The 16,429-nt window shown below is 41.5% G+C and overlaps 2 protein-coding genes across 4 annotated transcripts; one reads left to right on the top strand and one right to left on the bottom strand.

Annotated features, from left to right (window-relative positions):
• Positions 1–935: 935 nt before the first annotated feature.
• Positions 936–14,306, top strand: LOC119737251 (serine/threonine-protein kinase pakC-like). Of its 2 annotated transcripts, XM_038211448.1 has the most exons (5): positions 936–1,074; positions 8,056–8,217; positions 8,596–8,865; positions 9,018–9,179; positions 10,843–14,306. In XM_038211448.1, exons 1-5 carry the CDS (start codon positions 965–967, stop codon positions 11,783–11,785), a joined length of 1,647 nt encoding a protein of 548 aa, XP_038067376.1. In that variant the 5' UTR covers positions 936–964; the 3' UTR covers positions 11,786–14,306. The 2 variants fall into 2 exon arrangements, with proteins under 2 accessions (XP_038067376.1, XP_038067375.1); XM_038211447.1 differs by lacking the exons at positions 936–1,074; positions 8,056–8,217; positions 8,596–8,865; positions 9,018–9,179 and adding exons at positions 9,227–9,881; positions 10,354–10,430.
• Positions 3,323–6,189, bottom strand: LOC119737252. Of its 2 annotated transcripts, none has more exons than XM_038211449.1 (3): positions 5,971–6,189; positions 4,076–4,445; positions 3,323–3,941 (listed from the first exon to the last, which is right to left on the bottom strand). In XM_038211449.1, the coding sequence occupies exons 1-3, from the start codon at positions 5,974–5,976 to the stop codon at positions 3,475–3,477; spliced, it is 843 nt and encodes a 280-aa protein (XP_038067377.1). In that variant the 5' UTR covers positions 5,977–6,189; the 3' UTR covers positions 3,323–3,474. The 2 variants fall into 2 exon arrangements, with proteins under 2 accessions (XP_038067377.1, XP_038067378.1); XM_038211450.1 differs by having other exon boundaries at positions 3,324–3,941; positions 5,991–6,186.
• Positions 14,307–16,429: the final 2,123 nt, after the last annotated feature.

Genomic DNA, 16,429 nt, shown 5'->3' with positions numbered 1-16,429 from the left:
AGCGCACCGGGACGTGTTTGAAGAACGTTTTGGAAATAAACGTGTGAGAGGAACGACAACCAACGCACTCGCGTTTGAAGAACGTTTTGAAAAGAAACGTATGATCGGAACGACAACTAACCGCTACAACCGCTTGATTTTGGAGGACCAACATTTTGTATCCCGAATTCTAATTTCAGGGTCATTTCGCGATAATTACACGGGGGGAAGAAAACAATTTCGACATATAGTTAATTGTGCAAACGTTGATATTCTACTTTTCAACGATCTTTACTCTTCAACGCCTTGATCTTACGTTGAAAAACTCTTTTAAGCACCAAAGGTCGCATCCCCCCTCTTCTTCAGGGGCCAATACAAAACACCCAAACCCGGTCACCTACACGCACACCGGGTAGCTCTTTGGTGCCAGTATACCTTTCTGTACCCCTTTGTTTCTATAGCGTTTCACTTGGTTCTTAGATTTCTGAAAACCGACTTTGGGGTATCATTAATTGTGCCCCTGTGTGTATCCGGGCCGGTTACACACGGTCATGAACAGTAATTTCGTGCTCGAACCCATCACAACGTCCCCCTTCAACCAAGAATCATTGAGAGAAAAAAATTGACGTATGGCTACTCGTATTGAATTAACATTTCGGCCAAACTAATATTCGTCACACGCGCGTACACCACTGATTACCAGCGCCCATTGGCTAAACATGCAGCTTTGCACTACTTCCATTTTCAATAGTTCCAATGTGACGTCACACTTACAAGTGCAATAATCCAGTGACGTCATTTGATACGCCCATCACACTTCATGCGCCTTCAGCTGTCCGCGCGCGTATCTCCTGTGACGTAACAAAGCGTTACAACGCGCACCGTTTTTACTTGTGTCGCTGGGTGAATTGGTCGCCACCAAACATAAACATCGCCAGAAACCTTTTTGTGCTTATCGAGTTCACATCAGCGATATTTTGCGCTCATGTTGCGAGATTATTCTGAAGCTAAAATCAGTCAACTTGGAGAAGAGATGTTCGAGGACGATCCAAAGAATATCTCTAAAGTTGCTGGCAAGAGAACCGCCTTACTGATGTAAGTATTGCACCTTCTTAACTTTGAAATAGTAAATGTAAGTTGAAGGAGCGATGGTTATTAGTGAATACGTTCTTGTACTTTCTTTTTGAGTACTTCACATTATTTTATACATGAGCCTATTGATTTGTGTAAGCATAATATTCATCCCTACTTCATTTTTCCCTCGAAGAATTAGAACAAACTGTAATGGTTTGTTGACGTACGTTTGAATGACTTTGATTATAGATCTCATGGATCTGTTCTTGGAAAATCGTTTTCTTTCACACATTATTTTTATGTGTAGGGCCAACCTTGATGTTACCCTAAAAGGGCCGGGTTATTTTTACCATCTCACAGCCGGGGAATGTCTCGGCCATCGAGTGACGAAAAATGATGAAACTCGGTACATGCATAGAACAACTTATCATGAACATACCCAAGAAATTTCATGACTATAGGTCAAAAGAGTTTTGGAATTAAATATTCATATGCACGAATGGTAATTCTTTGTGTAAACTACGTATAATGGGGAAAGTCAGTTTTCACCGGAAGATTTTATGCTTTTGGTATCAAAGGTTGCGCAGGATAGGAAGCTAAAAAGTCAGAACAGCTCGAGTCGCAAAAAAACAAAAATTCAAGGAAAAAGTTGTGGGGGTCGGATTCCGCCCCGGCCCTTTTAGGGTTAAGTTAAAGCCAACTGATCCTTATTCTGATGAAGGGGTCCCCTCATAAGCCCCGACACCTCATAAGTCCGACGCCTCATAAGTCGACTGCTCATAGGCTAGCTCCGACGCCTCGTAGGTGCTACAACTTACTTTTATTTCTGTCCATAAGTGCGACGCCTCATAAGTCCGACACGTCATAAGTCCGACGCCTCATAAGTCTTTGTAAATAAATTAATTAATTAATACAAAAATTGCGTAAAATGTCAGAATGTTATGCGCTTCTAATTGTTAGAGTTAGCGATTAGGCCAACACATTGACATTAAGGGATGCACCATCAGTTGCAGCCTTTCAGGCAATGGCCCTTCCGGTGGTGAGAGACATGCGTCCCACCACCACCCACCAGCAACTCTTATAAGAATTGAGAATGTTTTTACTTGCACTTGTATCTACACTGCACCTGCACAACGGCACAACTTGAGTCGCCTCGACTTCTCATTTGAAAAGCAACAACAGTTTTAGGAGTCGATCCACACATCAAGCATCGAGCACCAAGAAATGGTCAGTTTAGCCCATAGAATGAGCACATGTTGGACTTTCACAACAACAGATGTCTGCAACAGATCGTATCGGAACATGTCGAAATTTATTAACACATCTCTGAAATAGACGTCTGCATCGAGGAAACATGCATCGATGAAAAACTTAGTCCAAACTGTAAAAGTTAACGAAACGTGCGAAAAACTCAGAGACTGATACCAGACCGAACCATGAAACTGCAAGATACGAGACACAAACGGCGACAGGTGTACATCAATTGGCGTATGTTGCCTACATTTATTTCCGGCAATATCTATATATATATACATTCTGAAATTACGTCATAAAAATCCATCCGCACATTAATATACCGTCATTTCTTTGCAAAACGTCCGACCCGGCAACTTCAAACAGTGACATAATTTGCACCGTCATTTCTTTGCAAAACGTCCGGTCCGGCAACTTCAAATAGTGTCTGTCCCATACTAATAAAGTATGTAACAGGAAAGATAAAGAAAACGAAAACCCCCCTCATAATTCTGCTGACACAAATAATAACATAATTATGATTATTAATAGCGCGTTTTGCCTAACCGACCAAATTGAACGTGCAGCTAAGATTCGACTGCTGACCGAATATTTCTCAAACAGCTATAGTTTTCCGGGTAGACGTTTTCAATTTATCCTACGCACTATACTAACATTTTGATACCGGTACGTGTCACTTCACATACATGTAATTTGCACCGCAAATTGTACCACCTCGGTCTAACAAAAGTAAGCTCATAAAAATCTTGACCAAAATACTGAACACGTGTAGGCCCCCTATCGGTCCCTAATTTTACTTTAAGCTTTAACTCTTTAAAAAAAATGGAAAAATTTGGAACTTGCAAATTTGTCGAGCGCTAGATTTCAGTGCAACAATCTTTCTATGCATGATGTCTACATCGTTCATAAAAAAAATCATTTGTTGCATTAACATAAACTAAAAAAACACACATGAATTACATGTAAATGAACATCAATGCCAAGCAAATGTTTAAAAGTATTTTTTTTTGTAACCAGAATGAACTAATGAATTCATACTGAATTAATTAATCAAAAACAGAATGCCCGTAATCCTTGCATCCGTCAAAAGGTAAAACTAGAGTTTGAAATACTTGTTATCTTGTGGTTTAAAAGCATTAGTGAAACCACCAAAAATTGGGGGAAAATTTAGAATATCGCGACCATGAGAGCCAACAAACTGAGCATGAGCAGTAAACTGCTTTTCAGATTTGCTTGGCCGTTGTCTGAGGGACTGTTATCACTCGGGGCCGGGGGCTCGTTGCCATTTGGGGGCCCACCCCCAGGAGGCCTGTTTGGGGGCATAGTGCGCGTGTACTCGCCTTTGAAACATCCCATAATGTACGGGAAATCACTCGTGGTGTGATACTGATATTGCCCGTTCACGAACCGGCCGTGGCACGCATCAAGGTCCGATGACGTCAGCGTGTTGCCATTCTCATCATTTGGGCCGTAGATGGGAAACCCATCCAGGGCCACGCCTATCAACGGTGAGGGTTCCCCATCAACGACGCTGAAGACGCAGGACGACGGCTGTTTGTGGTAGTGATAGGTGCCTCGGTTTGTTGGGTGGCCATCACAGCTGTCGAAGGTCTCTGTAAGAACGGCATCCTCTCCTACAAAAATGCAACAGTTGTCAGGAAACACTATTATTCTTGGAAAGTTTTTCTTTGCTTCGCCTTTTAGTGTTACATATTTTAATGAACAGTAATAAAATGCCGCCGTTTTTATTTTGAAACATGGTACTCACCTGTAGCTGTGTAGGGGTTGAAGAACGGAATTCCATTGATTGCTACACCGATTGGGCCTAGTGGCAGATCGGTGGTAGACTCGGCTACCGTAGGGTTGACTGGAATCGTCCATTCGTGCGTCTGTACCGTGATATCATTCGGGTTACCCGAATTTGGGTAATCCGGAGTAGCATGGTCTGGTACCCCGTTACTGGTGATGGTATGCATGCCATTTGCCGTAGCAATGGTCACCATTCCTGTCTCCCCTGTGTTGCCCTCCACCCTGTCTGACGTCATGAAGCGAGCTATCTGCTCGTCGGTGAGGGCGCTCGACATGGCAAGCACGGCCAGAAGGCAGGTTGTGATAGGAAGCATGGCTGATAACGTCATCTGTGGATGAGTTGGAATTAAGCATAAATTGTCATTTTATCAATTAATGTTATTTAAGCACTTGTATAATTGATTAAATACCGGTAAATGATAAGCATGGCACAAACATCACGCGTTACTTGAACCAGGACCCTAGGGAGAACAGTTCTCAGATAACTGATGGGGATACCCTGGTTTAATAAAATGAGAAATAATTGGAAAAAAATAAATCACTACGATAAACAATACCAGTCAACAGATTAAAAAATATCAGTAAATATCTGAATTCAAGATAACGAATAATATCCAATATCACGTAATGCAGTGATGGGACGGGGTCGCGTTATTTTTATTTACAGCAGACATCGTCAATGGATCATGGTTATTCACGATGTTTATTCATAAAAAATAACAATGACGTCACACCATTGATATCGCTCAGTCATGCATGTACATTAAAGCATTTCAAAGAACGGCTTTCGTCGAGCTGTTACAGTGGTCGAGTCGACTGAACTATGGATCGCAAGATCTGTGGTTTCAACCCATGTCCATTTTCATTAAATATTTTTGTTGGTTGTGATAAGTTTAATTAAAGGGAAAACACCACGAGAAACAAAGTGTCTTTTTTTCCCAATAAATTGCTAATTTTCTTGGATAGCCTGAGTTTTGATCTTTTCAAATGAGCCATCGAACGTAGGCCTATACAGCGTGATAAATACTCATGTCAGGGTGCGTGATGAGATTCGTTAAATAGGCGATGTATGCTGTAAAAAATACGCACACGTACGGGACTAGGAGGGGTTAGGAAATGACGGCAAGGACTTCGTGTCGGCTCAGTAAACTTGAATCGATTAACCCTAAAAGGTCCGGGTTATTTTGACCATCTCTCAGCCGGGGGGCGGATCCCCCCCCCCCTAAGATTTCGGCCATCGAGTGACGTCAAAATTTTAAATTCGGTGCATGCATAGAACAACTCATCATAAACATACCCAAGAAATTTCATGACTATAGGTCAAAGGGTTTTGTGTGTACACGACGGATATGGGGAAATTCAGTTTTCACAGCGCGTAGCGCCGGACAATTTTTACGTTTTTGGTATCAAAAGATGCGCAAGGCTCGAGGCTAAAAAGTCATCACAACTCAGGTCGCAAAAAAATGTTTTAAGGCCATCGCGGAAAAAGTTGAGGGGGGCGGATTCCGATGAGGCAAATACAAATTGCAAGCCCGCACACTGAGTCAAGTGACGAAAAAACAAGCACAATTAACTAACTTCAGCCAAGAACACCCCCGCAAAAATAAGTATTAAAACAACAACAACAACAGCAACAAAATCGAGAATTCGATTTTTAATTCAACATATTGCAAACGAAAAATCGTTGTTTCATGATTCACATCAATGTTATCCCTACCTCTCATACACGTTCACATGCAGTGTCACTATTGCTTTTACACAAATATCGAATTATTTGCTTGCACTTAAAATGAAACAAACCAAGGCTGGGGTAGCACACGGCCAGGAGCTGAGACAATATCGATAGAAACTTACATACATAAGAGCGCACGTACCTTGCGACGCCTGGATTTAAAAAACGTTCTGCCTCTCCAAAATGTCCTCTGCAACTGAACGCCGGTGTCACTGACTGGAACCTATTATGACTGGCGATGTCGCCGAGTGGCGATGTCGCCGACTGGAACCTATTATATTTTTATATTTTAATAGGCTTTTGTAATGGTGGTGTAACTTGTGTTGATTCTTTCGCTCAAGCGGGACCAAGGGAATATGCACACAAAAGGTACGAGTTGTTTTGTGTGGGGTTGAAGGGCATTCGATTATTCTCAATCCGTGGAGCATTATTAGACTTGCTACAAGTATCTCATTACTAATTTTTGTGGCTTGTTCTCTCTCATTAGTTCGAGGCTTGTGTTGTCTATAACGGTTATATAACAGACACCATGCACGATGTTTGCTTCTAGTGAAAGTACATGTACATGTATCTAAACACATTTTTAATTTACGGAAATCAATTGGACAAATAGGCCTCCGTTTTCGTATGAAGACTTCAAATATATTTTCCTTCTATAGTCCGGTTTGGGTGGGTAGGTAGGCCATAGGGTCTGTGCTATTCAAGTTTGTTTTGTTTTGCCAACTGTACAGACGTAAATTATGCTCATCTTTTACGATAGCTTTAACCTATACCTAATCCATAATGAGTGCTAAGCTATTATGTCGACTAATTGGAATGTTATGTAATTGCAGGGAATTTCAAATCCTAGTGTCAACATGAGAAGCACAAGTAATGAGCAATATTTATCATTGATCCTCGGTTACCATGACTTCACAGTCTTATTGCATGGACTAGCTGGGTCGCTAAATAAAAGTAAACAGGACAGTCAATAGTGAACGCACAATTCACTTTGATTTTAAAGTGTCGTATAATGAGTATAGGTCATTAAAAAAAAATTGTTTTCTTATATCTTTAATGGCAAAAACATATTTTTGGGACTAAACCAAAAAAACTAACAGTATTTGTACCAGCAAGAATAATTATCTTTTGGCCAATCTGCTGTGTTGTACTAGTTTAATGGTTGGCATGATGTCATATTTTGTTTTCAAATCAGAATCAGAAATGTAGTGTTATTAATTAATCGTCCGATTTGAACAGCGACCCCATTGAAAGTATTCTGATGTCATGTGCTTTGTAGGTCTATATGATTTCGTGAACTATGGAACATCCTAACATGGGCTTTTATGAAAATTGTAATTTGAAATTCATATTTACTGCGCCGCACCTGTGGTTCTCTGTAGAAACAATTTATGATTTCGTACGCCGCCAGAAATAAGACAACACTTTAACAGAAACAAGAAAAGTGACACCAATACTTGAACAGAATCACTAGGAATATGGACTGCGCCCATAAACAGCGCCTCCGTCCAGTCCCGTCGCCCCCCCCCCCATTCCTCGGCCGGGCAAGCTTGGATTTTGGTCATCCCCCATCGCCCCACTCACCGGCAAAGATTTACGCCCCTGATTAATAGGCCTATGTTATAATACGAATGGACTTGGAAAAACATTTCTACTTCAATGTTAAAATCTTCTTTAAGGTGTTATTCATCATTGGTGATTTTGGGGTGTTCGATGGCTCATTTGATGGATCAGAAATCGGGTTATATCCAAGACAATTAGCAATTTATTGAAAAAAAGGAATATTTGGTTCTACGCGCCGAAAAGAAGGGGAAATATTGATCTGGCCGTTCCTTCCTCCTTACAAGTGCTGCCTTCGTTATGGTTGAAGATAAACGCACCGCCAGTACCGGGGCAAACCCCTTCTCTTAGCGATAAGTGTTACTGGGTTTTTTAACGTGCATTACACAACACGCGGGACCTACGGCTTTATGTCCCGTCCGAAGGACGAAGCAATAATGGTTAAGTGCCTTGCTTAAGAGCACAAGTGTCGAGACAGGCTGGGACTCGAACCCACACTCTGCTGATCAGCAACACCAGCAGAGCTTGAGTCCGGTGCTCTTAACCGCTCGGCCATGACACACTTATTGCGGTCATCATAGCTCAAGTTTCTTCAGCAGACTAAGTCATCATATCGTTTCTAATCACTATTTCTGTGACGGCAACAGGATGCGAATCCCCGACGTGCATTCGCCGACTGCGGTCCCTAAGAGCGACCCAGCAGAGTCATCAGTTGACGGCCCAGCACCTAGTGTTGGTCACGGTGGAGGCCACCGTACGGCCCCGAGCCCATCGGCTTGGAATCAACCCAGCCATGGCCCGGTGAGCAGGTGAGCAGACCCCTCTCCGCCCCCCCCCCCCCCCACCCACCGCACTTCCAAAGAAAAACATTAGTTGAACGAATCGTAAAAAAGTCATAACTGTTTTATACGGTTGGTCATAGCGTTTGCTATTTTTCAAGTTTGGTGCTGAGTTTTCCAGATTACCCACAGATTATCTCAGCCCTCAGAAATTGGTGGGATAAAATCAATCAATTTGTGAGGAGTGCCAACATTTCTTAAAGAAGGTTTTTTAAATTCCATTTGACATAAAACGGAATGGCCCCAGCTTTAAAACCCCAGCCAAAATAATGCGGACAGCTTTCCAATCAACATTGTTGCCAGATATAAACATAATGTTTTGTGCTCACTTTCTCTGTCATTCTTTAGGTCTGGAGTTACCACTGGTCCTTCCAGTTGGTTTGGCACCTTGGGTCGGATGTTCCGACGCAGCCGAGTTGCCCCCCTCCAGACCAGACCCCCAGACCCCCTTGTACCCACGCCAGCGGCATCCCCGCCCCAGGGAACGGCAACAGCCGTCGGGGAACCATCAACATCCAACAGCCGTTGTGGAGATGTTCGTGGGACAAAGACGAGATGGTCCGTGTGTCCGTGGACCTCTCGATCCGAAAACATAGCAACGACTGTAAAGTCGAGCAAGTAAGTTGAATTTTAGAAACATGTCCATGAAATATTTATATTTCCTTCAGTTCTCGCATTTATTTTAATAGTTTGTCAACATTTCAACTTGAGCAAGTGCATTGTGTTATTAAAGCAATGTTTCATTGAACTTTTACCAAAAAAATCCACAGATCATCAACGAAGAAGTGGTACCGGGGACTAAGATCGAACCGGGTTGCCCCCGTTGGTGACCATTCTGGCACGCCTTCACGAGGATTAGGCATGCACAGGACCACAGGAGTGGGTGACTTGGCTGCGTTTGATGAAACTTTGGACAACACGCTGCCTGAAAAGTGAGTTCGTCATGCGAAACATGAATTAGTATAAGAGTTCTTAGCTCAGTATCGACACTCAAGAAAACAGCCAGTGGTTGATCGAATTTAATGAATTCTTCGTCCGATTGTTCACATATTAATTCGTGGATTTCAGAGCATATTGTGCTCAAGTCGAAGACCTTGCGTATGCCACACAGTATTTATTACGTAACTTCACGCGGCTTTTACAATGCGATCCCGGGGAACATGTGACCGCAGACTTCACGACAACTCGGCTTTCAAACACCTGTATTCAAGTTCGCTGTACCATGACGATGGAGCCGATCCGTTCAGCCATGAAAATCCTACTTGATTGTTATCCCACTCGACACCAGGTCACCTCCGATGCTGCTTACCCGCCTGGCGAGCTTTTTCACCTGTTGCACCGGCAAGAATAGCTGCCAAACGTTGGGAAAGTCTCGGGCCTCCGAACCGCCGCAGAAGGCCGACGATGAAGACCGAGAACTCGGTCAGACCACCGCGACATCAAGTCGACCTCCCGGGGAAAAGGTAGGATGCTGCCCGTGTACGAGACAAGCAACTGTCGCACCCGGCACGCCTCGTATGTTTTGGGTTGGAAGTCGAGATGGTAGTGAAGATACTGATACGAGTGCTGGAAGCAGCATGGGACAAGTACTGCCTACAGGAAGAGGGAATTCATTACAAGAACAAGACTACAAAGTAAGTCATAATGTTAGATGTAAATATCTAGTTTCTGTTAATAACATGGACATCTCAGCGACTTATGCACGGATACCATTTTGATAAAAAGTTTTCAGTAGGAATCGGGATAGGGAAAGATTCCCATATCTGGCCATCACTTGTCACCCTGTGCACAAATCCTATGAGACTGGTCTGAATATTTTTTCTAAGTGTTTTCTCAGTAAATACTTCAATATTTTCCCTGCTAAATTTCAATTTTTAGGACATATCACTTTCTGATGGCTGATGGGTCAATGAAGGGAAATATTAGTGATGGCCAAATACGGGAATCTTTCCAATTCGGATAGTAGTAACCATTTGAATAAGTTGGTACAAATTTGCAAACTTTGCAAACTAAATTGATAATTCTGTAATCTACTTAGGTGATTATTTTTTTTATCAATACATATGAACATGTAATATTTTATTATTATTTTTACCATCTACGCAGAATTTGAAAACCGTTGCTCACAAACAAACTGTTGTGACTGAGGAAGACATACGCAAGACCGCTTTTGAACTGCTGCAGTAAGTATGTTGAGGTTATCTCTGGTATAGACCGTGTGCATAGAGTAGCCATCTTTGATGTTTCTCTAATAACAAATTCAGTAAACGTCTACTCACCATGCGCAACCCTGTGGAACAAATGCACTGCACCTCCAAAATAGCTGCTACATTGTATTTTCGAAGGGTTTATCAGGTGTTTCAATTTCTCAGTTCACTTTCTCTTAGTTGATGAAGAGCTTACCATTTTGCCCAACCTCAGTTTCAAAATTAAGGACTCCGGATACTCTGCCTCCAGTCGGGAACACCAACGTCAACCCAAGACTTTTACAAGGAGAGTGTTTCAAAGCAAACTGCTGGTTTGTAGGCCTATGCCTTTAGACAAATGTTACAGACGGGCACTCAGTTGCAACTTTCCTAATTTCAATTGATCCAGGAATTCGTCACAAAGCAAGCCGCATAGTAAAACGTCACCAAAGCTGAACGACGAGGATATACTTACTGGGATACCAACAATTGACGAAAAGAACTTACGCCCGGCCTGTAAGGAACCAGGACGCCCGACGATTCTCGGCCGAGGACAGAGCGGGGTGGTCCGCCTGATGCGACTCCGAAGACCGGAAAGAGGGTCGAAACTCGTCGCAGTCAAGCGGCTCATGTTGGGGACTTGTTCCGGTCCCCATCCTGCCATGATTAAAGAGATCAGAGCCCTACAGGCCGTGGAAAATTGCTCCATCTTCCCGAAGCTCGTGGGGGTCATCACCAAGCAGACCTTTGCCCAGGAGTTTGTCGGCAACCCTAAGTCCATGGTCACGCTAAGTATTTTCAAAGCGCTCCGAGGGAAACCCCCGATCTCCGTCGAGCACTGGGTCCTGATCATCCATGACGTCATCACGGGGATATCTGCTCTCCACCAATCAGGCTGGGCGCATTGCGACATTCAGTCCAACAACGTGCTGCTGTGGAAAGACAGGAGCCAATCAGATCCAACGGAGGCCAGGTGGCAGGGACGAATCATCGACCTGGGAAATGCCAAGAGGTTGACCGGCCCCGACAGGTACTGCCTGGATCTGACTCTCTCGGAGAAGGCGGCGTACTATCGCGACTGCAGACACATCCCAGCTGAGATTGTGGAGGGTCTGGAACCTTACGGCGTCAGGTCGGATATCTACAGCTTGGGAGTCCTGATGCAAGACATCGCCCGCCAGATACCAGGCATGTTTGAACTCATCCCGCTGGCCGACACGTGCACGGTGGCTAACCCGGATGAGAGACCGACGCTGAGGACGCTCTTGAAAGAATTGAACGTCTGGTGCCAAGACCACACTGGATTCAGGTTCTCCCCGGTGGAGAAGAAGTGGAACGTAGCTTATGTGTGATTCTAGTCTGATGGCCGGTATGGTGTGAATTTTGGACCTGTCTAACATTGGGATTTTTGACCTTTTCATCAAAAAAATTCAGTTACGAAGGGTAGATGCAGACATGTATTTGTTGCTTATACAATGTAATTTTAACCATTTTATTCACTTGAATTGTGTTACCAATTCTGACCTAAACCGTCCCTTATCATTCTAACCTTTTATCATATTGATCATTATGAGACTGAGAACGCCCAAAATGATCGAAAGTCCACACACCATGGAGTTCAATGTTCACACCACACCGGCCAAGTTAAGCCTGTACCTTCTGTCTAGATCATAGATCTATATCAAATAATGTGATATAGCACTGTGGTCAAGATAAATATTGATGTTTATACACGTAATTGATGGTGGAATATTTTCGTCATCCAAAGAAAAAATGGCTCCTTTCCCAACTTTTCAACTCGATATTTTGATCCAACGTAACGTCCTTTCTCTCTATAATTTATTTCAGTCCACCAGTCTACATTTTTTTAGCAGCAATCCTAGTAAATTTGTTTAGCCGTTTATGATAGCTTGAAAGGTTGGCAGGGGCATCAAGCTTTCGAAAATCCTGTATTTGGTTACCATGTCAACCCCATGGCCCATCTTTGGGTACATTTTAATCTGAACTTCACGAACCATGATAAAAAAAGTCGTGTGACCATGGCTTTTTAAAGCACAAGGTGCACAATTACGTTTACTACACGCCAACGTATCTGGCACGAAACGATAGCATGATTATTAACTATTTTCTCTGTAGCAAACCACGCAAGCTCTTAAGTTTTATATTTTCTCTATACATTTATACATGTATTTGTATCAAAATATCAGCCAATTTAGGTTTGGCCTTTTTTGAAACCGAATTTTTTTTATCAATCACTTGCAGCCTGAATTTTAATCGATGCTCATCTTTTACTTTTTGATGTCACGCATTGTGGATAATAATGGCTTGTGTACAGTGCTACAATTTATATGTTTTTAATCCAGCTTTTTATAGTTACTTGAAAAAAACATGTGGTTATCGTGGGATGGACTCTTTCTACAATGGATTTTTCCGTTAGAAAATGATTTGACTTTCTGAAGAAAACAAATCGTCTTATCGTTTTTGATCTAATCTTCAAAAACCTAAAAACCTTGAAAAGATCCTTTTTTAAATAATATTCAAAACTGCCATAATGACTGTGCAATGAATTATTTCAATTATTTTGTGTACGATTTTTTTATGAAAACGTCGGCTTCGTTTATGGTTAATCGCAGCAATTTCTTACCAAAGCTTTTTATTTCCTATAGTAAGAGGAAGACTCCAAGCTTTGGCCAATTAACATTCGATGCTCTCGTAGCTACGATTGTGACGTGACCGAAGTCTGTTTTAGTCTGACTCTTATTAATCACGGAGCTTGAGAAATGAAGCCAAACCACAGACGAAGCCGACGTTTGAGAAAAGTCCTTTGCCGTATAAACGGACCTTTCTTTTGGACAGTCGTATTTTTTTGCCGACCAGTACATGTATATAAGCTATGGCGTTGGCCTTCAAAAATAACATTAATTCACCAAAGTCTTTGAAGCCATGACTCACTTTTCTAAACACTGAATAATCGAATGAAAGTACCAAAAACTATGTCTGAAATTTCCTAAGTAAGTGAAATCTTTCACATGGGATGACGTAATTAAATTTTACGAAAATGTCAAAAACCTCTTTCAATATGCAAAAAAAAATCAAATGGTTCTTTATAAAACAAAAATGAGATGAAGGTAAAGCTTTTTATTTCATATGAAAAATTGTTGCTTGAACTATTTTGACTTTTTATGAATATTCCCACCCTGTTTGGCGGGGAATTGGTATTGACAATATACACCCGTTTAATTTGTGAGGAAAGTAACCATCTTTCTTGCTTTCTTGTACTCTTGAATTTAGATTTACATCCAAAAATATACAAACCTGTATTGACAAATATGCATTCGTTTAATTCTTATGGGAAAATAATCAATGTATGTTTGATTATTTGTTTTTCTCCTTCAGTTTACTTTTAATTCCAACAAAAACTTCATATAAAACATTTCAACCTGCAGAATTGAAATGGAGGTGTTTCTACAACTTGTACAATTGCAGTACAAAGGGTTATCTGCAATTCCCCTTGCCAGTGTGCAATAAATGTACATAGATCTTTAAGATTTTGAACCAACGCTGATTTTAATTATGCATTTGTACAAAACTCTCAGGTGTAAACATTTTTTAACAAAAAAAATACAACCGAGAAGTTGTTTTCAGTGTCGACAATGGATTATTCCCGACAGTTATTTTTTATGCAGTGACAAAACAAATAGACAAAAAAAAAGTTAATTTAAAAACGAAACAAAGGTGTTAATGGACCGATACACGATGCCTAGACGACCTCGTCCTCACCTTTCATTTCAATGTTTCTATGTTTTAATAATTATGTTCCTTATAGCAATAAAAATGAATAAAAAACAATACAAAGAATTCATAAATTATTTTCGGTGTCACTCTGTGAGTTGTTGACCTCGCCTCTACAAACTGGACACAAAAGAAAGATTAAATCATTTTTAATGAATCTTGGGGGCGACCTACTTTCTGTGAATAGTGCTTTTATCCGTCCGTCCCTCCCACCAATACATGTATATGGCACATAGAACTGATTATTAGGGTGTCCCTTTTTATTTCTTTGGTTTTCATTTCCAACCGACCCTATTTTATTCTCCCGACCCCAGAAAAAAATTTTTACCGCCGACCCTGTCTGGAACCCATAAACAAAAAAAATTAAAAATTAAAAAAGAAAACGAATACAAAATTTAGGCATTCAGGCTCTGTGTTTGAAAAGCTATTGAAAATGAATACAAGATTTTTTTTCGCGAAGTACGGCGTCCAGTGGGATCCCAGAAGATGAGAGGATGCATGTTGCCTCTCATCATATTAGGTGTCTGTAATACATACACATTTACTGGTATGTCATGGCCGCCATCAGCCAAAGCATTACACGTTAGTGAGCTGCTCGGTCCAGTGCCCGTCTCTCTTTCGAAGCGATTGGGCCAGACTCTAGTCCATGAAATGCTGCTGTGTGGGGATTGCCACACCTCCTCCACAGCGAGTCTGTTGCCTTTCCAGCATTGAATAATGCCGTTACCCATTTAACACCTGGGTTGAGAGGAGTAATTGAGGTAAAGCGCCTTACTTAAGGGCACAACACGCATGGCCACGGCGGGGCTGGAACCCACAATCTCACGATCATGAATCATATATGCTCCACCGCTAGACCACACGTGCCTTAATAATGTAATAATAATGCTTAATAATGTAAGTCAACTAGGCCTACATCTTGCCAAATATGGTTTTATTATTTTATTCAATGATACATCAACTCATGATAAACTCATTGCAGAAACATAAGAGATAAGTACTTGGCATCATTTAATTTAGCCATCTATACACTTGCAACTGCACAATTTCTTTACTCAAGATTAATGTTTTTCGATCGACCGACCCTAGGCCTACTTCAGAGGCAAACAAAAAATATGAGAACCATAGAAATAAAAAGGGACACCCTTAGCCTATGTAAAAAAAAAGTTTAAAAAACCCTTTTTATCAAGGGAAACAGTATCCACCAAGATATACAATTTCCAAGAAGTACACAGAAAAACTGGCGTTTTCTTTGCTTCAACACGCTCGGAAAACCCTTCTCAAACTACCAATCAAATTTACTCTGTTTTTTCTTTCTATCTGAAACACGTCTGGCGCGCCGATATAGAAACCCTATAGCCACAATCAATGCAGACGAAATGGGCTGCGTGATCTCATTTCTCCAATGACATCCACATGATTAGGTTGAAAGGTTTTGAAGAAAAATAACATTGCGGTTTGCAAGGGCGGATCCGGGGGGGGCATGCCCCCCTCCCCCAAAAAAATTAAGAGAGTCCCATTTTTTTAAGTGACGTCGCAATAAAGGCAGGCCCTGCGTACACCACCATCTTTTCCTCCCAAAAAAATTGTTAAAGTGGTCAGAAATTGCCTTAAATCGCACTACAGAGCATCCAAACACTTTTGGGGATCCTTCAGCGGGACCCGAACCCCACGCAGTAATTATTTGGACCCAAAACTGTGTTCTGGATCCGCCCTTTGCGGTTTTGACCGTTTATAAACAAGGTTGAAGCAAACGAACACTCAACAGTCTACATGTATTCTGACATTTTAAAAATCTTATGTGTCCCAAGCGTTGGTCTTGGTAGTCATTTACTTAAGCAACTTCGATTACATGTAGTTTGGATGTCTTTTCACTTTTTAGCAGTGACCAAGGCTTTTGTCTTTAGTAAATTTCCATTGTGTTTGACTAAAATTGGGTCACAGGGTCACAGAGGTCAAGTGTCACATTTTCATTGGCATTTAATACATTCGCCGAATGCAGTGCTTATACTTGAACGTCGTGTAGAATTTCAGCTACTAGAAAATAGATGCACCAGGAAACAATCAGGTTCGCCATTATCTTGATTTTTTATCGATTTGACGAGTTTTGTAAGGTGATTAAAATTGTCGTTTCATGAATTATGAAGTGACTTGCGATATGTAATTCAATCGAAGTAGGTCAGTTTTAAAGAGGAAAACAAGAG

Source organism: Patiria miniata, unplaced genomic scaffold (genome assembly GCF_015706575.1).
Source record: "Patiria miniata isolate m_02_andy unplaced genomic scaffold, ASM1570657v1 HiC_scaffold_3, whole genome shotgun sequence".
Taxonomy (NCBI): Eukaryota; Metazoa; Echinodermata; class Asteroidea; order Valvatida; family Asterinidae; genus Patiria; species Patiria miniata.
Note: the sequence above shows the minus strand (reverse complement) of the source record. Positions and strands in the feature narration are given on the sequence as shown.